This window comes from Zingiber officinale, chromosome 8B (assembly GCF_018446385.1).
Source record: "Zingiber officinale cultivar Zhangliang chromosome 8B, Zo_v1.1, whole genome shotgun sequence".
Classification (NCBI taxonomy): Eukaryota; Viridiplantae; Streptophyta; class Magnoliopsida; order Zingiberales; family Zingiberaceae; genus Zingiber; species Zingiber officinale.
Window position 1 is genome coordinate 31,889,702 of NC_056001.1, and position 24,082 is coordinate 31,913,783.

General features: G+C 34.2%; 2 protein-coding genes across 2 annotated transcripts; both read right to left on the reverse strand.

Moving 5' to 3' along the window:
* Nucleotides 1–6,321: 6,321 nt before the first annotated feature.
* Nucleotides 6,322–9,966, reverse strand: LOC122017221 (protein THYLAKOID FORMATION1, chloroplastic-like). Its single transcript, XM_042574778.1, has 5 exons — nucleotides 9,644–9,966; nucleotides 8,562–8,832; nucleotides 8,078–8,294; nucleotides 6,924–7,039; nucleotides 6,322–6,635 (listed from the first exon to the last, which is right to left on the reverse strand). Exons 1-5 carry the CDS (start codon nucleotides 9,816–9,818, stop codon nucleotides 6,548–6,550), a joined length of 867 nt encoding a protein of 288 aa, XP_042430712.1. The 5' UTR covers nucleotides 9,819–9,966; the 3' UTR covers nucleotides 6,322–6,547.
* A 6,285-nt stretch (nucleotides 9,967–16,251) lies between these two features.
* Nucleotides 16,252–17,711, reverse strand: LOC122017924. Its single transcript, XM_042575645.1, has 2 exons — nucleotides 17,022–17,711; nucleotides 16,252–16,920 (listed from the first exon to the last, which is right to left on the reverse strand). Exons 1-2 carry the CDS (start codon nucleotides 17,484–17,486, stop codon nucleotides 16,558–16,560), a joined length of 828 nt encoding a protein of 275 aa, XP_042431579.1. The 5' UTR covers nucleotides 17,487–17,711; the 3' UTR covers nucleotides 16,252–16,557.
* Nucleotides 17,712–24,082: the final 6,371 nt, after the last annotated feature.

The window sequence follows — 24,082 nt, forward strand, 5'->3', positions numbered from 1 at the left end:
AAGAGATATGTTTTTGCTAAGTTCAATTTTAACTCATCATTTTCTTTTTCTAATTTTACTAAATATTTAGAAAGAATTTTAATAAAATTAAAGGACTGGTAAGGAGATAGAGCACGTAACATACTTACCTCAGTTTCTAATGCTCCCCCTTCATCACTGCTTTCTTCTGATGACCCTCCCTCTTCATTGATGCTCATCTCTGAGCTGGTTTCATCTTCTACTTGATAGTTGGCCATTAGAGCTAGTCCTGAGAATGCCTCAACCTCAGACCTAGAGGATGGTGATTCATCCCATGTGGCCTTCAGGTTCTTGTGTTTGGAGGATGTTGGTCTTTTGTACTTTTCCTTCTTCTTTAGTTTAGGGCATTCATCCTTGATGTGCCCTTCTTCCATTGCAGTTGTAACAATGGACCTTCCTTTTGCTTTGATAATCCTTATTCATCTGTGATTTAAATTTATTAGATCGAATAAACTTATTGAACTTTCTTACCATTAGGGCAACTTCGTCTTCATCAATAGATTTTTCAGAGTCGGAATCGTTCATTCTTGCCTTTAGGGTAATGTTCTGGCTCGATCTCTTTTGTCCTACACGCCGAGATTTGTGTAATTCGAAAACGGAAAAGAGATTGTCTAGAGTACTTACCTCGAGATCCTTTGAGATATAGTAGGAGTCTACTATAGATGTCTATTCTGGTGTTCTTGGGAACGCATTTAATGCATACCTTTGTGCATCCTGATTCGTTACCGTTTCTCCAAGGTTTGACAATCCAGTGATTAACTCCTTGAGTCTTCCGTGTAATTGTGCTACTGATTCTCCTTCTTCCATCCGGAGGTTCGTCAGTTGATTCCGGAGCACGTCCTGTCTCGCAAGCTTTGTTTCGGAAGTTTCTTCGTGCAGTTCTAAAGTTCTCCCAAAGTTCCTTTACTGAGTCATAATCTCCCATTTGATTTACTTCCTGGGGTGGAAGTACGCTGATTAGGTGGAACTCGGCTCGTCCGTTTGCTATGAAGTCTGCTTGCTCCTTCTTGGTCCACTAATATTCTTCTTTTTCTTCTCCTTGGGGGGTTTTTGGAGCTACACAATTGTATTTAATTATTAGCAATATTTCAAAATTGGTTTTGAATAATACCTCCATTCGTTTCTTCTATGACGTAAATTCTCCCTCGAATTTTGGTGGATAGATCGTTGGTCCGACCATCGTCTTGATCTTGATGCTTCAGTCGGCGGTTAGTCCTTCTGAGGCGGTTGGACTCTGATACAACTTGTTACGTCAGTGGGGCCGACAAGAGAGTGTTGAATCGCCTGAAACAGAAAAATATACCCTTCCTCTATCCTTGGACTCAAATTAGTAAGGCAATTATAAACAGAAATAACAACTTAAAGAATAAGTAAAACGCTACTGTTTACTTGGTTACAACCTAAGTGGTTGTTAATCCAAGGCAATTGCAAAGTTCACTAAGAATCTCCTTCTCTGAAGGCGGAGAAGCCTTTTACACATAATGAAAGCTCAGAAAATACTAGGAAAGTGATTACAGTAGTTGTTGTTTTCCTAGGTCTAGGGGTCTTTTTATAGCCCTTAGAAAATCTCATCCGTGGTTTGGAGGCGCCTACAAAGGGATTGGAGGGTGCCTCCAGCGAGGCGCAGTGGATAAAGATTTATCTACTGTCAACAGCTAACTTTCTGGTCGAAGGCGCCTTCCATGCTCATAGAGGGTGCTTTTCATACTCATGGAGGGCGCCTTCCATGCCCCTGGAAGGCGCCTCCAACCTGAATGTTGCAGAGGTGCGGGGGCGCCTCGGAGGTGCCTTCAATGTCTTTTGAAGGCGCCTCTAGCAGCAAGTATAGACTCCATACATTCTTCTGCTACTCCGATCGCTTGGGTAATTGCAGCCAACCGAAATAGGGCTCACCTAAATCTAATTTCCGGCCTTCTCCTCGAGCAGGCTTCCGCTCCTGCTTCTCGCCCCTCGAACGTCATGTACATTCTTCTCGCCCACCGATGTACTCTTCCGCAACACCTCATCCCTTGGATGCACCGAGCCCGTCAGCTCTCTTCCCGTGTCATCCTTCTCGCTAGCTGCGTCTTTCGCTCGACTTCTTATGCTCTTAAGCTCCTGCACACTTAAACACAAGGATCAAATCAAAACAGGACCTAACTTAACTTAGTTGATCATATCAAAATAATAACGGGATCCAATATACTATATATAATTACATGATCATATATATATATATATAATTCGCCCTTAAAAAAATTAAAGCTTTAAGTTCTATAATTTACTTCTATTTAATTTCATTCTTGCTCATGCATTAAAAAATTATTTAATGTATTTTTTCTTTCATGTATTGTTTACGTAAAGGAAAATTTTTAATGGATTAGAAATAACTCTAATCGATTAGAAAACTTTTAATTGATTACTTAAGTTTTTTAATTGATTGATAATTGATTTTATCATGAGTTTAAGATTGTTAATTGATTAGATATTAATCCTAATCGATTAAAAATATGAATTGATTAATTGATTGATTCCAAATAATCTATTGTGATTCCAACATGTTAATCGATTAGGAAAATTCTTAATCTATTGATAGCGAAATTTTATCGTGACTTAAATCTTTTAATCAATTGAAAATTTACCACTCTATTGATAGCCTGAATCGATTGATTTGATTGATCAAAAATTGATCCTTTATTCAATCCCCTCATCCTAATTGATTGGTGAAATTCACCTATTGATTGGTGTCAACTGAATTGATAAGATCAATCAATTCCTATCAATTTTGTTTATTATTTTAGGCTTGGTAATCGATTGGTTGACCAAGTCAATCAATTGAATCATCACGATTTGACCTTAAAAATTAAGTTAAATATGACGGTTCTCCCACCATTCTTCATGTTCTTCATAGAAACACGAAAAACTTGGAAAACAATGATATATTAGGTTTTTCTTATATGATTTTTGACAATCAAAAAGATTATGGTATACTAGGAAGATTTGATATAGCACACAAACAATAAATCGATGAAAAACTTAACCTATTAGCTATGAAAATGATGAAACACGGAGCTTTGATACCACATGTTAGTTCTTATAAAAATTCAAGCTACATGAATTCTAAACACCGGATAAAAACATGTACATAGGAAAATAATAACAAGAAAGATCTAGTTTCATCATGAATATGACATAAGAAAGTAAATGCATAAGTATGACAGAGAACCTAATTAAAGAGTCATTATCCTTGTCCTTTAGTGTCGTCTGAAAGATCCTGAGGAAAAAGAAGAAGTGGAAGCAAACAGGAAAGATCTTCTTTTGATGCTAGGGTTGATGGCACCGAAAAATTCTAGGTTAATGGGGAACCAAGAGCTCTGTTAAGATTACCCTAAACCCTTGAGGGTCTCCCCTTTATATAGGAATCCGTTATCAACCCATAAATGATAACAGATTAGGCTAAAGGGTTCTACTCATTGAACGCATCCAGTAGCATGAAACTCAATAAACATAAGTTAGATCACTTTAAATAGTTTGGATTGTATTTACATATTCAATTTATATATAAGTCTACCTGATAGGGATAATAAAATCCAACACGCCTTGCTTACTCATCCCCATGACCTTTCCTTGTCGTTGCTTGTGGCCAGAGCCTCACCCCCAGAGGCATAGTCATCAACATGACCGCCCTCGACCGTGGCAGCTATGACCAGATCGACGTGTCCTGTATATTGACACCGAAGGCAAGCAACTATAGATTGAGGTCTTGCATGAGACGCTCGAGCATGGCCTCGCACCACGCTTGGATAGACTACCTCTATCTCACCATCGGCGACATATTCTCTAATGTCGACGTCAACAATTAGACCTTCTGCTATGACTCCAAAATTTTAAATGTCTACAAATTAGATATTACTATCAATAAATTAACTTAAATTTTCATAAATAATAAAAAAATATTTAATAAAAAAATAAAATTTGATGAAATATAATAAAAGATGAGATGATAATTAATGTAATTGCACAAAATGAACTGACTTCTTTTATGGCATCTTTGGCATACTCAGCCAATTCGGGATCAACCCATCTCTAATCTTTGGATTCATCCCTGATCTCGTAATAAGATATAGATGGATAAATCATGGGACGCGGTACTTTGTATGAGAGAGATTATGAAAAAAAATTATTATTAGTTGTCAGAAAATGCGAGCATGACATGGGAAAGGGCATTTTTGATTTCGATGGTGGAAAATGGCAAGGATGATTTCCATGCAACGAGAATTTAAACTTATGCTCTGTTAAGTGTGGATAAAAAAAGAAAAGAAGTCTATGGTGGAAAATTATTCTGAGAGAAAGAGAAGAGAAAGGGTAAAGAAATTCCTTACTTTGTATTCTTGTTTATCTTCATTGAGGAAGATGGATACATGCGACGTAATTTTATAAAAAAAAATACATGCGTCATTTTTTTGGTACGTGGTGTAATTTTGCAAGTTAAAAATGATACATGTGTCATTATTTTTTGATATATGGTATAATTTTGTGAATGAAAATGGGTATATACGTCATTTTTTTTTCATCCGTTATTTTCCGTCCGATTTTGAGATGATCAATTTTGGCTCCAAAACCATCCGTGGATAGATTGCATTTTTCTTCCATCTGAAAATTTCAATGAAATAAACGATAAAAACTTTTTCACTATAAAATTTTTTTCTTGATTTTATTTTCCGCTCTCTTAAGTAAACAGAGCATTAGTATTGGATATTATCAAACGTCCATATATTTCAAACCAGTAGTTACGCTAGATGTCATAGATCCATTTGTGGGTCCTTGATTTACCTGATGATCAATTTGTGGGCTTGAATTATCCATCTTCAGAACTAATTGGACCTAAGATCATGATATTTAAATTAAAAAAATAGTAAAGAGTATTTTGTCCGATAAATATAGTCAATTGGTTAATAATGATGAAAATTTTTAAAATTTGCAAAATTGTTTGTATTATAATATAATAAATAAGAGAAAATAATTGTTTTCTTTATAATTTTATTTTGTAAAATATTTCCCTATAAACAAATAAACATAAATTTCAAATAGATAGAAAAAAAAATTAATGATAAAATCATGTCACTCTTATTAGTAAGGTAAAAATAATAATCATAGTATAATATTATTTCATACGATAATAAATTCAGTAGTTGCGTTCATCAATAAATCTTTGACCTAAAATATAATTGATGGATATCTTCCTCATTGTTCCTCTTAAATATAATTAATATTTAAGTGTATAAGTTAAAAAAGATGAATTAATTTGTTTATAGTTTAATTTTTTAAAAAAAATAATGATAACATGTTATGTCATAATATAGTGTTATTTCAAAATTTTAAATTAACTTTAATATATAGGGCAGGGATCCTCTAGTCTAAGATCCCTGGACCATCCCTGGTCCCTGTTCATTCATTGGTTGGACCCAATAAATGAAGAGGACCTCTTTTGGTCTATATATATATATATATATATAATTATGTTGGTTGGTTTTATATTTTTATTTTAAAATAACACACCAGTCAACCCATTAAATAGGACTGACTACTTATATTCTTATTTATATTTAAATAATTTTTTTATTTTGTTATTATCAATCAAATATTTTTTTTTTATCTTTTCTTCCTTAATTAATACACATATTTATTGTGCAGGCCGGATCTTCTGGTCCGCAATTTGCGGACCAGGGGATGGTCCATTGTATATGGACCATTGATTTGGATGGAGCCCATCTTTAAATTGGTAGGGTCCATCCAAATCAAAGGTCTATAATAGTGGACCATCCTTTGGTCCACAAATTACGGACTAGAAGATCTGTCCTATTTATTGTAGCCTTAAATCACTTTATTGATAACCTAAATATATATTTATACCATTTTAATGATGCATCTCTCAAAAATTTCCCTCAATAAGCACTATTTTATTTTATTTTTTTATGTTATCTATCCTTGTATTCATTTATGAGACTTTTTATCTTCTACTTATATTCCATCATTTTATAAAACTTCCATTTAAATTTTAAAAGTAAAGAGCACCTAACATTTTTCTTCATTTTAAGTATTTACCCATCATACTTGTATCAATATGTAAAACATATCTCTATCAAATTCTCCACCTTTTTATAAAAATAAATCTAAATACGCTCTCGATTAAAATAACTTGTAATCACTTATCTTAACTATAAATGAATCATGACACTATTTTTGAAAAGGGAAAAAAAACTATATCATGGTAGATTGAATGATAACTATGTCGATTGATTATTTTCGATAACGATAAGGTGGTTGAAAGCCTACACACAAATGAGGCAGATGGATACATTTTGAAGCTTGCTCATTCTCACAAATATGGCAATTCTGTAAACGATAGCCGCATACACAATCCAAGTTAACCTGAAGCTGCTACCACTACATACAATTAGAAAAAAGTTCTGACCAGGCTTAAACTTTTGCCGAAAAGGAACTGGCCATGGCTGACCGAGCTCATGGTGAGATGTCACAAAATCAATGCTCAAAAGACAGAAATATCTCCTACAAACTGTGTGATGGCCTCATTCGCCTTCTGAGATGTTGATCTTTCTTCTCTTTTCTTCTTTTCTCTGCAGAAGAGACATTCAACAGTAGCTACATTAGCATTCTGTAGTGTGGATCCCAATCTATGTGGCGCCCTCATTCTAACTACTGAAATTTGTAGATGCAAACATAATTTTAATTTTATCGCAGAAAACTTTCAGTTTACTGGAACAGTTGTATCGAGGAGGGTCATATGGAGGTTCACTAAACTTATTGTTCAATGATGAGGGAGAGAACATAATACACAGCTTTAGCTAGTTGTGGTATTGATGAAATTAGAAGAGATTTGAAGACAACGAAAGAACATAATTTACCTGTCCACGTATTCCTTCAAAAGCTCCTTAGCTTGTACTAATTTCGACAAAAGATTGCGGTATACATCGAGATCTCTATCAACACTACGCTTATTTATATGCAAAGCGGCACAGAGCTGCAAAACAACAAAGGTTTGAGTTAATGCTTGACAGAAGTAATCTTCCTGAATTAAGAATGCATAAGATAACAGAGTCTGGATCCTTCAAATGAATGATCTAGGATATGAATCAACAATCACAGCCTCATAATATGAAATTTTATTCTAGAAATTAACTACAAAAGCTTGAAGGGTTATATACAGATCAAACTCTTGCATCATGATTCCTAGTGATGCATAGTTTCTGAATAAGATGTAGCCATGTTATTTGGAAAAAAAAAACATAACTTTCTCATATGAAGCTTTGTGTGAAGAATCCAAGTAGGTATCTAAAGCTCATAAATCTAACCACAACAACCATAAATAATGAAATGAAGGTGTATGTAAGTCTACAATATAATAAATGATGATACAAAATACATGGCTCAGTGTGAACAAAAATGCAACTCCATTGCCTATTTTTAAAGAAAATAGAATAGGCAAATTCAGTGTTAGTAAAATGCAAAAGCATTACATGCAACAATTTGAGCATAGAACTGAGGCAATTTCTCCCAGGCACAAGGAAGGTGTTAAGGTGTGTGCCACATACCATAGTGCGCCTATAACAAAGTATCAAATGTCTTTTTACCTTCCTATATCAATATCCATTTTATGTTTGTGTTTCCTCCATGATCTATCACAAGACAAAGTTGAAGTGTCTGACAACTTTGAACTTTTTCTTGATAAGAATGAGTAATAATTTTGCCATCATGGTTAATATGTCAGACATTTAGATTTTATAATTGATTATTTTAGATTGATTTACTTGATAATAGATGATTTAAACTGTTATATTCTGGTGACTTTATGCCACATGTCATGTGTGTGTATATATACTACAGTGTGGGTTTCATTATTCCTAGATTTTCACTTGCACCTTCACTCTACAACTTCTTACTGCCTAGTAGCATTAAGTAAATTTAAAATAATACCACGAATTAGACAGTAAACAAGAAAAATGAATCAAAAAGGAACCAGTAAGTGAAATGTTAGTTGATGTGATGGAAAAGGGACTACTTTCTCAAGCACTGTAGGCTCAGTTGCATTAGCCAGCTCAAGCAAACGGAAAAGTCCAATAGCAAAGAAACGACTATAGCTAAAATTTCCATTGCCCTGTGCTCGCTCTGAGATATCTTTCAAAATGGCTTCTACTTCTCCTTCTCTAGAGGCAAAGTCTACCAAAGAACTAGGAGTCTGAGATGAAGCCCACTCTTCCAGTTTCTTTGCATCAATTCTGCATAAGCGAAAGTTAATCTGTATTATCAGAGAAATTAAAATTCATCTGAAGGCCTGAACACTATTATGGAATAACTTTGGAATACAAATATCACAGAAAGATGGGCTTAGGTTAAGCAAAGTGGATTTGTTTAGCTAAAAATTCAGTGACCTGCCCACGTCAGAAAGGAGGAACCTTACTCTCGTGCAAAGGCTTGCCGGGACAATTCTCAAGCATGGATAAATTTTAAAAATTATCTGGTAGGGTTGCAATAATACCAACTACCTGTACTGTTCAGGATCCTCCTTCAAAGCTTTGATATATGATTGGAAGATGGCATCTCTATCCTCACTGCTGGGGAATCCTTCCATCAGTTGTTCATATACAGTAACAAAGCCAAGCGCAAAGACAGCATCATACTGATAAGTGGTTTTGTATCTCATCAGATGTTGCTGCACAAGAAGCTCCTGCAACACATTATTGTATATGCTTGGAATCGGTCGTTTGTATGCTTTGAGAAAATTCAATTTCGTCTCTGATACGGTGGGTGGCACATCTAATCAGTAAAAAAAAAATGAAAGGATAATAAAGATATTAATGAACAAGTTCATCTCGTAACTCTTGCCTAATTGAACATGAAACAAGAACAGGAGGAATAATATATGGTAATTCTTTTTATCACCAAGCAACAAGAAAAATCTGAGTGCCCTCAATATCACAAAACAGCTATACAGCTTTCTATGTTCATTTTTCTAATGAACAGCAGACATTAGTGAAAAGTTGAACATAATTTACATAATAAAACTGTGGAAATTCTGGAAAGATACCAAATACTGAATATTTAGAATAATCGAAAGGTGATATAGGAATGAAGTTGATGAACTAAAACATTCTTCAAGATCAAAATCCAACAAAAAGAGAGTTCAAGCGAATCAAATATGCACGAGAATCAAATTAGTAAACAAGTTTGAATCGAGAAAACAAAGAGTTTCTGCATTCCAGTAAACGCACACGGCACACAACCCCGAGCTTGTCGAGAAAGTCAGCTCAATCTACTACAGAGAATCAAATGGCAAACTATGTTATAGATTTAATGGTACTTTAACAGTTAGGTGAAACAATACCCATCAAAACCAATAAAAAAATATATTATAAAGAAGGATGTTCCTTGCAACTGCGAAACAAAAATCCTAAAAGGGATTTGACTTCGCACGCTCGAAGTCTAAGCAGAGACAAACAGATTATAACTATGGCTAAAGATGAAAACTTGAAGTAAAATTTCATCAACCGCAGTCAAGACCGGATAGAGTCGAACAGTATATGTCAACAAAAATAGGGTTTAGTAAAACAAAAAGAAAAAGGCTCACAGCTTGCAGCGGCCGCCACGCAGCGGACTACCATCCGAGTGCTGATCTTACGAACTTCAAATCGAACTCCACCGAGGGAGGTAACAGAGGAGGAGCACACGCCGGCGAAGGACGGCCTTCTCTCTGAGGCATGTCTGCACGGCGAGGAGAAGGAAGCAGATGGAATGGAGGCCATTTGAGATTGTTCGGAGAGATCTCTGCAGATATGGAGTGAAGACTATGGTTGTTGGGGAAGGGCGGTGGTCGTCGGCGGCCTCAGGAATTGCATCACGGGGAGGGAGAAGGCGAAGCAGAAACGGAAGGAGAAGGGTGTGAGGTGTGAGGTGTGAGGTAGGGGAGCGCCTTATCCCGGAATGGTTGACCAGTAACATGGTTCCACGTGGACGTCCATTCATTAGGTCCACATTTTATATATCCAACGGAAATGCGCGTCTCCTTCCCGTTATTTTAAATTTTTAAAATTTTATATCTGACTATATTACTATTTTATTAAACATCTCAACCCTTTACTACGGTGAAAGATTAAGTCAAAATAAAATTACGTTCGATACTATAAATATTTTGACGACGTTAAAAAAATATACTCTTCAGGATATATATATATATATATATATATATATATATATTTTGACGACGTTAAAAAAATATACTCTTCAGGATATATATATATATATATATATATATATATATATATATATATATATATATATATATATATATATATATATATATATAGCTAATTTATTTTTATCAATTTAATATTTAATATAAAAAATTAAATTAAATTTTTTTTTAGAGAGAATATGTTATAGTAGCTTATGGACCTGGTACACCTTTGCGTTGTACTACACTACTACTACTGAAAAACATTGTATAATATAATTACATATTTTAAAAAAAACATGATTTTATTGTTTTTTATATGTAATAGGTAGATTATAATAATATCATCCTTTCTTTAATAATTGATAAGTTGTAAAGCACGAGACAACAAAACATTATTAAATTATTTATTATTGAAAAAAAGGGAAATTAATTTGTAATTAATCTGAACTAATTGAATTCAATAGCTAATATTAGGAGTTGATATTTATAAATAGATGACCTAGAATACGATTAAAATGTGATATTTTCAACTGAACCTAACGTAAGAACAAATTTAATATTTGACTCCATAAGAATTTATTTTAAAATATCAATTAAATAAATAAATTTAATACATGTGTCCAATTAATTAATATTTATAATAAAAAGTTTTAAATTATTTATCAGTAATGTTTATAAATCATGTTCATAATAAAATTTATGAACCATATTTATCAATAAATTTTTTATTAATTTTATAAATAAATAAAAATACTTTCATAGTAAATAAACAAAATGAGTTTAAAAATATAAAACTTTAAACAATCACTTAAGGGGTGTATTTAATCACGAGATTGAATGACTTTCATTGATTTTTGTTAGTGATAGACTTTTTTGAAGTTAATAGATGTTTATTGACTTTTATAAAAACTCATATAGTTGTGAAAAAAATTAATGGAATTCTATAGATTTTTTTGCAAGACTTTTTTAGACATTTTTAAACATTTTTATGGAAACTTATGGATTTATGAGAAAGAAAAAATTCTAAGTTTCGTTATTGTCAATATGATAAACATCACTCCATATTTGATTCGCTGCATTGCCATTTGTTTGTTGTTGTTCTTAAGTATCAAATAATTGATCAAAATAATCAAACATTATGAACTTGTTCTGGCAAGGATAATGAAGTTTTATTATTTGGTTCAAGTAAACATTTATCATAACAACACTCCTTACGGAGAAAATTATACAATCCGGCATAAGCCAAAACAAGCTCGACTTCTGTAGTATATGAAAATGGAGAAGCTGTTTTGAATATTTGAAATCACGATTTAAATATTCCAAATACCCTCTCATTGGCGTTCCTCAAGGAGGCGTACCAAAGATTGAACAACTCCTTTTCATTTTCTATGTGATAACCTTGGCCAATGAATTCCTGGAGATGATATTGTACACCTCAAAATGGAGCCAAAAATTGACGTCGATTTGGATATCCATCATTCACTAAAAAATATTTACCTATAAAACCCGACCAAATATAAATAACATATGCAATTTTAAAAAATTACAAAAAAATGAAATCAAATAAGCAAGTAATATATAGAACAAAATATTTATATCTTGTAGAACTAAAAGTTTATTATTTCTTAATAAAACATTTGTCAAAATATTTTAATATGAACAGATCCCTCCGATCCATTGAGCACATATATGCATTTTAAATCAAAGTTATAAGCTGTCAAAATATTTTGAGAAATCCTTCCATGACGATTACGATAGCTATTAGGATTATGTCTAGGCACCATTGCTAGAAAATGACTATCATCAATAGCTCCAATGTAATAATATAACAATGGACAAATAATAACAATAATAATAGTAGTAATAGTATTAATAAAAATAATAGAAGATTTTTGTTACTTACTTTAAAGTAAGGAAAAAATCTTACACTCTCTCTTATTCTCTTAAAGACTACAGATCCAAATTTGACCATCATACCTACTGCAATGTTATTTAATGTTTTAACACATTGTTAAAGTTTTAGCTAGTATTATAGTGCGATTGATTAAATGTTTTACGAATTAAAGAGTATCGAGTATTGTGACCAATAACGATTAAAAACATGACATCTATTTCTTCAATACAAATGTATCTTGTATCTTACAATGATGTTTTTTCTCTAAGGATGTTGCACAATTTTAAAAATATACTAGGGCGCATTCTATAAATTTCTTGAAAGTATATTGGATCCTCTTTTAATATTCTATGAGTATAATCGTGTCCTTTGGAAGTTATTGGTCGTCTACTGAAGGGACGATGGATAAGTTCACTATGCATATAAGCTATATGCTCAATTAACACACATAGGATCCTATAAAATTTCACCAACAAACACATAAGCATTTCGTTTAATTCTTCTTCTAATACCTCTTCTTCCATTTGTTCTTTTACTTCATGCATGTTAATGTTTGATATTTAAATGAACCACCTGATATCAAACAAGAAATTAAAATAAAAAAACTCTAATAATTTATAAAAATCATTCCACTTATAACCAAACAAGATCTAAATGATAATCAACTTGAAACTTATAAATTTATAAATAATCCGAACCAAAAAATTGTTGCTAGTTCAAGCACTAGGAAACAATTAAAAAAAATATGATAAGACTTTAACATAATAAAAATCATCACTAACCATGCCCTCAAAAATTTCTTCATTCATTCAATTTATAGTCTATCTATCCTAAACGCTCTTCAATGATCATTTTCAAGAAATCAATCTTCTTTGATTAGATATTAAGCAAATCAAGCATTTTGTATTGAGTACGATCATCCAAATTTGGGATCTCCTTGATAGCATCCCAACAACCTTCACCTGCATTCCCTATTGATTCTATTTTAGAAGCCACCTTCTCAAGAGTTTCAGAGATTCTATATATAACATCTGCATCAGTATTCTTGAATGTACTTGATTTTCCTTCAAGCTCAGTCATATCTCATTTTCTAGTGGTTGGAGGAACTTCCAAACTTATGGGTTGAGATGGTAATGGTGGAATAGACTCCTAGAAAAATGAAAGCTCGTACGAAGATTCTTGTCTATTACTTTACACGAATTCACTAGTATTGTGATCAAACACGTAATCATCTAACAAAGTAGTACATTGATTTCCTTCCACCTCTAATATTCTTGCATCAGTGTCATATCCTAGTCCCATTGAGTATTTTCCTATAGCAGTTCCATTTCCAACTGCAATTCTCAAATATTCATAATCCTCATAATGTTAGGGATCCTCTCTCTATTTAAGGATAAATGAACGATTACGAAAGGGTAAAATAGTCGGCATCACAACGGACAAAAATGGCAAGAATGATTCAAAAAATTTCATTAAAAACATACCTTTGAAATTTAACGGTGAGAACCTCGATTGTGTAGTTTTCTAGAGAGGAAGGAATGTCTCATCTTGTGAGAGAAAAAAAGAGAGACGTGTATGATTAAGGGGGTGTATTCCATTTTAGAAAAGTGTAAATGGTCATGGTTTTGTGGGATATTTATCTTGGAACAAAACCTAAAATACCTAATTATTTTTTTTATTTTTAATAAAATAATAAATAACATACTTATCCATAAAAAACTTTTTCAACTTTTTATACTTTTCGCTTATTTTTTGGGCTATAAAAAGAGAGGATACTCACTTTGAAATTTTAAAAAAAACTTTTCTAATATAATTTTAAATCTAACAATATTATAATAATTTTAAATATTTTTTATTTATAAATTTGATCTAAATTATCATGAAATGTTGGTCAACCCTTTAATTTGGTAAAACTTTTAATAAAGTGTTGAATTGAAAGAGTAAAAAAATGTAGTAATTGTTGGAGATCGGTGATCGGCTAGAATGGAGGGTTGAATAGACAAGGCCCCAATCTGTGGTTCTCTCTTCCCACACTTGTTAGTTGCCAGCTGTATAATACAAAATAAGCTAAACACTAAAGAGAAGAAAGCAAACCACTAACACATTGTTTAACGTAGTTCGGAGATAAAACTCCTACTCCACAGCTATCTGTAAGGTGGACTATCCTGATCCGTCGGTTGATGACTCCCTGGAAAACTCCGGTGGGCTCACGTAGCTCCTTGTGGGTGGAGAAACCTTATCACGACTCTCATAAGAACTCTTGAGAAGGTAGGACACTGGTAGACTACTAATAAGGGTTAACCACCTCTATTTCGTTAACTTTAATCATGCTCCCAAGCCTTGGTTATATAGGTCATGTATTGGAAAATTCCGCCTACTAGTCGACTGGTGAAAATATCAGTCGACTGCCCTATGTGAAATTTTGACCTTTACAACTTAACGGCTCGATATCGGTCGACTGGTAAAAGTACTAGTTGACTACTCTATACTGTTGAACGAATAGAGGCATTCTGTTCGCTCCTAGTCAATTGCCCAATCGACTGATGAAAGTATAGTCGACTGGTACCCCGAGTACAATCTCTCAATACTTGGATCATCATCCTTATGACTTACTTGACTCTTCCTCGAAGCCTTGATATCTTGCCTTCAAGCTTACTTCTTTTGGTTCTCGTCCCTCGGATGCATCCAAACCCACGGCTCGTCCCAATGGCATCTTTCACGTATGCCTTGAAGTTACTTCCCTCGGCCCTTGTCCATGTTGCCTTGTCCACGGTCCCTCGGTACTCCATCCTTCACTGAACTCGAAGTCATCGAGCTGAGTCATATGGGTATCCGACAAATTTACACAACTCAAATATACATATCAAATATAATGATAAACTTAATTTAAACTCTTTGCCTAAATATTAAAATACATAGTCATACGGACTCTCAAGATTGTATCCAATAGTAATTTGAGAAAAAAAATAGAATATGTTATAGTTTTTAATATATCGTAAATCGGATATAAAGGCACGGGAAAATAACAAATAGCATAGGATAGGATAAAGGATTTGCTAAAGGAGAGGGTACGAGGGGAAAAGATAAAAAGAAGAAATGAATTCAGAAAGTTCATTCAAATTAATAGATAAACACTAATAATAAAATTCAAATGAGATGACCAGAAATAAAAACACGTGTAAAAAAAAAATGAGACTCAAAATGAAATATCCAAGCTTATAGATTATCGTGTCAGCTGATAGATTGTGGGTTAATAGAGAACGAATAATTAAATCGATCCTTTAAAATTAAAGAAATAATCGATTTTTAAAAAATAATCTAAATCGAGGAACGAGGAATAACTTATTCTTAAAAAATTAAGATGATTTAAAATTTATAAAAATCTCAAAGATGAAGAGAAAATTTTTTATTTTATTTTTAAAATTATATCAAGTGTTTTGAAGAGCTCTTATTAGTTAAAAATTATATTCAAAAAATTTTAAAAGAATCTATAAAAATTTATTGAAACTTTTGATACTAAAAAATTTTCATAGAGTTTTAAAAAATCAAATTTAAATACCACATGATTTTTTAAAACTCTATAAAAATCTAATTTGAACACCACTAGATTTTTATAGAGTATACAAAAGTCTAAATTGAATACACCTAAACTTTTAAAATCTATAAAATTCATTCAAAATAATTAAAAGTCCAACATTAAATACACCAGAAATTGAAACCACGATAATATCTAAAAGCAAAAATATTTATTTTGTTTTTTTTTCCTCTAAGATAAAGATACAAATTCAAATGGGTTTATGACTAAGGGTAAGGAAGGGTAAGGACGTAAGAATGCGGGTTTATGGCTAAGGGTAAGAATCAACATAATATGCCCCATTAGAATTGAAATTTTTTTTGTAGCTATCGTCACAAACATTCGAGGAAATTAAGAAATAGGTTTAGCTTTTCGAATCAAAGAAAAAACAGAACTTAACATATATTTAATTTTCATTTAATTTAGAATAAGAATAATACATATAAATTAAAGTCGATTCTGATAGGATCTGAAGTAAATAAAATAATTTTAGAGAAAGTTTAAATTACAAAAAAAATATCAAACTTAAGTAACTATTTCAATGATTAACTTAATTCCTTTGTCAAATAAACAATATATTTTACAATCTTATATACTACGATAATATCCATGAAGAACGAAACAAGGCTGCCCCCGGACACAATGCAGCGGTGAGACAATAATCTCATGATAGGTGTCAATCGATTCGAACTAGCTGTCCAACCAGGGGAAGGCCAAAATAATAATAATAATAATAATAATAATAATAAAATCAAGGATAAATCAGGGGAAGAAGAAGGGGAACGATGATTCATGGAAGAACGGAATGTTCGAGGAGATCCTTTGTGGAGCAGTGATCGATCAGATGGCGTCTGGGATCTGCAATTGCTGGATGCCGAAGGTATGGAGCGAGCCGTTCTGGACGAAGACGAGGAGGCCGCAGTTGGCGGCGTCGAAGCCCTCCCAGAGGGCGAAACGGACGGACCCCGACACTTTCTTCTTCGGCGACATGTTCTTGACGTGGCTCAGCTTCTCCAGCCGCCGGACCACGAAATCGTTCGTGAGGACGCGGCCTCTGTTCTCGCCCTGCGCGCACTCCGTCACCAGCCCGCTCTCGTATAGCGCCACCATCACGTCCGCGCCGCCGCCGTCGACCCTGGTGCCCAAGGCGCCGCTAAGGGACACCTGCAGCGCTGTCCCGTCCGCCGTCCTGTTCAATTTCATCTGCGCGGGTACAGGCCGCGCGCGGTGGTGCGGCGATGGTTAGTTGTTTCTGTAATTGGGAATTTTTTTTTATTACCAGTTTGGGATGAGAATGTTGAAACCTGCATCGTAGGGGAAGGGAATCGGGGGGCGGATTGGATGGCGGCGCAAATGGCGTCGACGTCTGTGCCGACGCACTGGGCGCGGCCGTTCACCACCACCTGCGGCGTGTACAGAGTATCCAGCCGGAGCGTCTCCACGTAGGCCTTCTGTCGCACCGTCCAGAGGCTGGAGCCGAAAGGGTCCCGCCACCCCCGGTAGTCCCAATACTCCACGTGGAACTCCAGCAGAGCCACCGGCGGCAGGTCCCCGCGCCGGAGCTCCCCGCTGCAGATCCGTGACACCACCTCCTCCGCGTCCGGAGAGGTGGCGCAGCCCTGCGACGAGAACAGCTCCACCAGCACCGGACCCATCCTGCGCTGCTCCTCCGCCGTCAGGTCCGCCGTCGCTTTCGCCTCAGGAGGCGAACTCGACGACGAAGCCACCTCCCTCCCGCCGGCGAAGCATGCGAACAGACGCGGTGCCATTGGTGGCCGTCAGATCGATCTCGCCGGAGAAGAGAATGGATTGGGGACTCGCTCGCCGCCTTGTCTCGGACCATTAAAAAAGATCGAGTTTTCTCTTTTTATTAAAACCCCAAGATTTAGTAATATTTAAAAATACCATTTAAGAGTTCACAAACGAAATAAATATGACTAATATCAATAAAATTTTAAGACTGTTTTTCAAAATAGTAAACTTTGAGGCTCATTCTGAAGAGGTGGTGCCTGGACTGGGAGAGACAGACAGGCGAACAATACTGCCACTTGGCGGGTAAGAAAGAGAGCAGTTGTTTGTGGGGCCCGTTAGGTAGATAGTGGGTAGCAAGTCGATCGGCTTCGAGCTGTGGCACAGCTGTTCGAAGACGTGCCAACCCATCCGCCACCGACGACGACACGACGGCGACGACGGCGGCGTCCAAGCTTCCTCATTTGAACAACTTAAAGCATAAGACAATTTATTTTCCAATTTTAGCCCTTTTTTCTATTTCCAACTTTTTTACCTACTCCGACAATAGGTGATATGCAAAGCAAAAAATTTCAGAGAAATATTCAGCAGAGACATATAAATTTATAGTTTATCATTTTCAATTTTTATAGGCCTATTTCTAAGTATTTCCCAGATTCTTTCTCTTTGCATATTCTTCTGGTAATAATGATTATAATTTTTAGAAAAATAATATGTAGAGGTAAAAAAATTTTAAGGAAAAATTTAGGGATAAAATGATAGGGTCCAAAAAAAAAAAAAAAATGATGAATCATGAAGCTACAAACAAAAAATCTAAGATAATAAGTTACACGCCCCGGGTCTGGTGCAAGAAGCTTAATTAATTTTTCAAGTATTCATGACTTGAATTTTAATTATGGTAGAAAATTTTTTCTATGAGATAAAAAAATTTAGGACTTTGGCTATTAGTTGAGAAATCGCTCGATTTCCCGGATTTACTTGATGACTGATCTGTAGGGTTAAAGTAGTTAGATGAAGGCCCAGATAAGTAGATGATGATAATGATAACAGTGGATTATTTTCTATTTTTGTCTCCTCATTGCCTTCACCTTTTCTTTCAACTCTGTTTTTTTTTTCAGCTTCACTTTTTCTTTTCTTTTTTATTTTTTCAGCATTTCTTTTTTTTTCCTTTTTAATCTTGTTACGGTTGTTACAGTTACAGTAGTAGTAACAAATTTTTGTAGGATGACCAGGTATTTAAGCTAACCAAATGAAAAAGATAATAATCTAATCCAAAGAATGATTTTTAATATAAAAAAATTAAATAAAAATTTATATTAATTTAAAGATATTAAATTATATGATTTTGGACTTAATTTATAGACTTTGTAGAAATATTAAAATAATATATTTTAAATAAAAATATCAGCTTTTAATAGAAATTATGACCATTCCTCATTTGCTAGAAAATTATTATCCATATATCAATTTTATTTTTTTAAAAATATTTTTTTATGTTTTCTACATTTTGTGTTTTTCATCGTATTATTTTTTTTTTAAAAAAAATAATCTCATCGAAGGATGAAAGGTTGGCAACATTCTCTACCATTTAAAATAAATTTGGTCACCTGTCGCATTTCCCAATTTATCTTAACAATGGGTGAAATTTTTTTATGGTCAAGTAGGTTGTTCCAAGTTAAACGTTAACTGAGTTAATCATTTTAGAAATTAAAACACTCCCGAGGAAGGGTAGAGTTGATTAGTGCAGGACATAATTACTATTATAAAGCAAGCGTTTAAATATCAATAAAGTAATAGAAAAAAGTTCTTTTCCGTATTAGTCAAATTATAATTTCTTAATTTATCTTTTTATAAATAATCATGAGACAAATCATGTGGGACCACTAGATGATGGATTTCACCTTTAGCTACCATAAAATAAATAAGTTTTGACAAAGATATGTTGTTATAGTGAAATCCTTCCTTGATAAATTAGATATTTAGAATTTAAGATTTAACTATGACATATTATTAAAAAATAAATCTTCTTAATATATAACGGACTTGAGAATGTCAATTATCATGATATACCTTTATATATACTTATCCGATTTATTTACATGGTCGATAAAAAAATTCCTTAGAATCAGATTAGTCTCTCTAGATTGATGTTACCTATTTTTTTTAAATAAATAAAATTTTACTATCATTTTATTCTAGTAAATTCAAATACAAAATTCCAAAATGAATGTACTAAGGTTGCATTGGCAAACTGATTTCTTATTCAATTAATTTGAATTTAAATTAGAAATAAATTTTTTTTACCTTGTATTGATGGTAAAAACAAGTGATTCGTTCTGCCCATAGCATTTATCAGTCCGTCTCTAAATTAATATAAAAAAAAGATAAATGATAGATAACTATTAAATTTATCCGTCTCAGTATCTTAGTCAATCTATCCCAGGCTAATATGAACTTGACAACTAAATAACATATGGAAAAATAAAGAATTAAAACGTGATGGAGTGAAAGGGTCTTTCTATGCGTATAAAGAGATTATTTCCATACGTATAACTATAATAGTAGTATTATAAAGGAGAAAAAGCAGTCAAGTTCACCAATCCATGATCGAGAATTAAATCATGATTTAAAAGATTTGTTTTTAAACATAGATTCAGATATACTGCTTATATAACAGTCCGATTAATACGGTTGTTTAATCGATTTAATTAATTTTTGAATTTTAAAATTAACACCGAATTAAATAAAATGAAACAATCATTTTTTTTTAAAAAAATGAAATTCTGAATCAATTCTATTGATTTAATTGGTTTTATCGATTTAATTAATATTTTTTTCACTCCGCGCGAGTCATATTTAATTAGGATTTTGAAGTCATCGATCCAACATTTATAAAGACAGAAGATTTTTATCGGCATCTATCAGATCAAGAAATTCTTTTATTTCTACCGAGATTTTTTCTTTAAGTTTTGACCCACTCGAGTAGTATACCCTTTTCAATTCGTACCTATAATTCCTGTTAAATTCTTACATTCACACACTTGCTAAGTGCTAAGCACATGGTGCGATGATAAACAATGGAGCGGTGTATCATACAACGAGGATATTATTTTTTGTTCTCAAGTACATAAATTATTTGTGATACTGGACTGTCCGTTAGAACCATCTAAATTTTCTGAATTTATCTAGCGGTTGATGTGTAAAGGTCGGGTCATCTATCACTGGGACTAATTGGAGCTGGATAGGGTTAAAATACTAAAAAAAAAAAAAAAACTACATTAAAATTAAAACCATCGATGTCTAATTAGGATAAGTACAGTCATCATTGGTTTCTGGATCGTCCATCATAGGGGTGTAAACGAATCGAATCGAACCGAATATGCTGAAAAATTTAAGGCTCGAATTCGGCTCGAAATAGGTATATTCGAGTTCGAGCTCGATTCGAAGTTCGAAAATTTTAAAATGTTTGATTCGAATTCGGTTCGAATTAGGGTTCGGGTTCGAATTCGGCTCGAAATATTCGAACATGTTCGCGAACTATTCGAATTATTACTCAAAAATAGGTTCGAAAGGCTCGAAATTTTTTTATTTAATATATATTTAACTTATATTAATAAATATTAAGGCTCGTGAGCGGCTCGCGAGCGGCTCGAACAATATAATTTGGGTTCGAGTTCGGCTCGAAAAAAAGTTCGAACATGTTCGAGTTCGGCTCGAATTCGATAAATTCGAATACGAATCGAATATTTTTCGAGCCGGCTCGAAAAGCTCGCGAGCCGGCTCGATTCGTTTGCAGCCCTAGTCCATCATATGTGCTCCTCGATTTATTTTGATAACTAATAAAAAATATTGGAATACAAACAATTTGTTTCCGGAGATTTTTAGGGAACTTAGTTGAATTTAAAAATTATACAGAATTTAAATTCAACTTACAGTTAAGCTGACATGAACAGATGATCTTAGGCTGCCAGCAGGAGCTGGTTTTTATCCAAGTGTCAACCTCAGAATGACTGAGTGAGTAGAGCGTCCGAGAAAAAAGGTCGGTCGACGAGGCAGACAGGCCTAACAGAAGAGGCCGAGAAGAGACTGATCGGACGAGGCAGATAGGCCGAGCAAGAGAGGTCGGTCGGGTCGAGCAGACAGATCGGCTGTCAGAGAGGTCGGTCGGGTCGAGTAGACAGACCGGTCAGCAGACAGGCCGGTCGAAGCAAACAAGTCGGGCTGTCAGAGAGGTCGGCCGGATCGAGCAGACAGATCAGGCTGTCAAAGAGATTGGCCAACCGAGCGAGCTGACAGGCCGGGCGAAGATCCCGAGCGGGTAGAGAAGTCTGTCGGTCTGACAAAGAGACCGACTGGACGAGCTATCCGAGGCCTACGAGTCGTAGTTTTCTTGAAACAGATTCGTCCACATCCGACTGTGCTTTGAGGCTTACAAGAGTCGTCTGTTTCCCAGGATACAACGGTCGACCGTGAATCCGACCAAGCACTGGTGGTCACGGCGAGCTGAGTGGTACCCGAATGCTACCGCCGAGCAGGAGATGCACGACAGAGGAGGAGGAAGAAAAATGGAGAGCCTTTGCTTTGCTTGTTTTGTGTTCTTTGCCTATGGTCGGAGTCTCCTTATATAGGAGCTCGAATCAATTGCCCTCTGATCTTAATGGTCATTATGATCTTAATGGTCATTATTAGTCGAGCAGTGAAACGACCACCATTTCACTTATTATTACTTGTCCGGTTTTATTCTGCATTAATCTCGAATTTAATGCATCTGTTTCACAGCAGCAAAAGATCTACGTGGCAAAATGTTGGTTGTTCCACTTGGGTAAATTTTGCCCCGACTGGTCTGGCATTCGTGTGTGCAGGTCGCGCTCGCACACGAGTAAACTTAGTTGAATGCAATCCAATCCCTAGATTTGCACCCCCTTGCACACCCACGCGTGAGAGAGAATCTCTCCTCATGCATTTGTTCACATCTTCAATGTATGTGAATCAATATAAACCAACAAAAATGTCTTGAAACTTTCAATGTGAATAGAACATCTTTACTCTTCCATTTATTCTCCATTCACTTATTCAACAGAAAATTTCCATAGAACTGGACTGATCACACCAAATTGAACATTTCCTAGTTTGGTTAATTATTTTTTTTATTAGCAACTTCACCATGGGACTATGATACATCATAAGGGGTCTTCGGGGCCATGATGCCGCGGTAGGACATCCAGGTTGTTTCCCAGACGCCTGTGGTTCGAACCCCAGCTACGACGTATTTGCAAGAATTTTTCCTCCAAATGAGGGGCGTAATCAAGGGATGCTGGGCTTCTGGGTTGGCCGTCGCGTGCGCTTCCTGATTTATCCTGATGGCCGGTGGAAAACTTCCGTGAGACCGGACCGGTTACCACAGAGATAGTCAATGAGACTAACTGAGATTATCATTTTTTTCATTTTTTTTATGATACATAATAAGGGAGTTAAATTATCACTTAGATATTTATAGTTTTATCTCCAATTACAATTTATTTGTAAAGATTTTTTTCTCTAAACGCGATATGTAATCATGAAATGTTAAACTTTTCAGAAATATTGGGACGAGCGAATCACTTTTTTACCACAATAAAATGTTAAACTTCTAGACTCTCTACCACGAACACTTCTCAAAATTTCTATAAAGTAAGGTCGGTCATTCCAAATTCTGTATTATATAGTTGGTAAATTTTTTTTTCTTATGCTACAACTGCACTAGTCTGAATGTCGTGGGCACGACGAGTTAGCAAGAGGCACGACAGATATACTCAACGTGAAAGATTTAATTTTCCAACAACGCACTAACAGACACCTGCAATGCTTAAAAACTTGGTGTGCTGAACCACCGGGCTACACCTGCAAACTTGGTGTGCTGAATCACCGGGCTACTAGCCGAATTGTTTACCAAATAAATTTAGTGGGTGAAATATGGAACCGAGCCTACCAAGAATTAATCAGATTGTAAGTTGGGATATTATATATATATATATATATATATATATATATATATATATATATATATATATATATATATATATATATATATATATATATATAAACTGCACTAATCTAAATCAATAGATTTTAATTTAATATCAATGTTAAGTTCAATATGTGATTCGTCCAATTGAATTAGTATATATGCAATTTGATTTTCAATTTAATTTCCTTACATATATTTTTACTTTATTAAAATGAACGATGTGGTAACCATTTGTTCATTTTTTTAATTAAAAAGAAAATCAAAAGTAAGAAAATTTTACAAGCCAGAACCCAAAGATTTCTATTTTGTAAAATCGATAAAGATAATTAAGGAAATCCGTATCCAAATACTTAAGAGTGATTACGACATCCTAATGGGAACTAAATTATTAGATTTAAAAAATAAATCACAATCGTAACTATATTTCAAGTGCTAACCGGATACAAAGAAGGATATATATAAATATATAAGTATTATGCGTATGATGTGATAAATCTTAAATCCTTAATTCTGAAGAATCTATGACGATTACGTCAAAAATATTATACACTCATCCGTCTGTACTATATCTAGAGGATGATATTTATTTTTAAATTTATTATCATTGGA

Bases quoted from the DNA above. Each gene is read 5' to 3' on its own strand.
- LOC122017221 (XM_042574778.1), bottom strand. From the start codon at position 9,818: ATGGCCTCCATTCCATCTGCTTCCTTCTCCTCGCCGTGCAGACATGCC. The intron at 8,833-9,643 runs GTGAGCCTTTTT...TTTACTGATTAG, and splicing joins CGTGGCGGCCGCTGCAAGCT to ATGTGCCACCCACCGTATCA. The intron at 7,040-8,077 runs GTAGTCCCTTTT...GTTGTTTTGCAG, and splicing joins AGCCTACAGTGCTTGAGAAA to CTCTGTGCCGCTTTGCATAT.
- LOC122017924 (XM_042575645.1), bottom strand. From the start codon at position 17,486: ATGGCACCGCGTCTGTTCGCATGCTTCGCCGGCGGGAGGGAGGTGGCT. The intron at 16,921-17,021 runs GTTTCAACATTC...GTACCCGCGCAG, and splicing joins TCCCTTCCCCTACGATGCAG to ATGAAATTGAACAGGACGGC.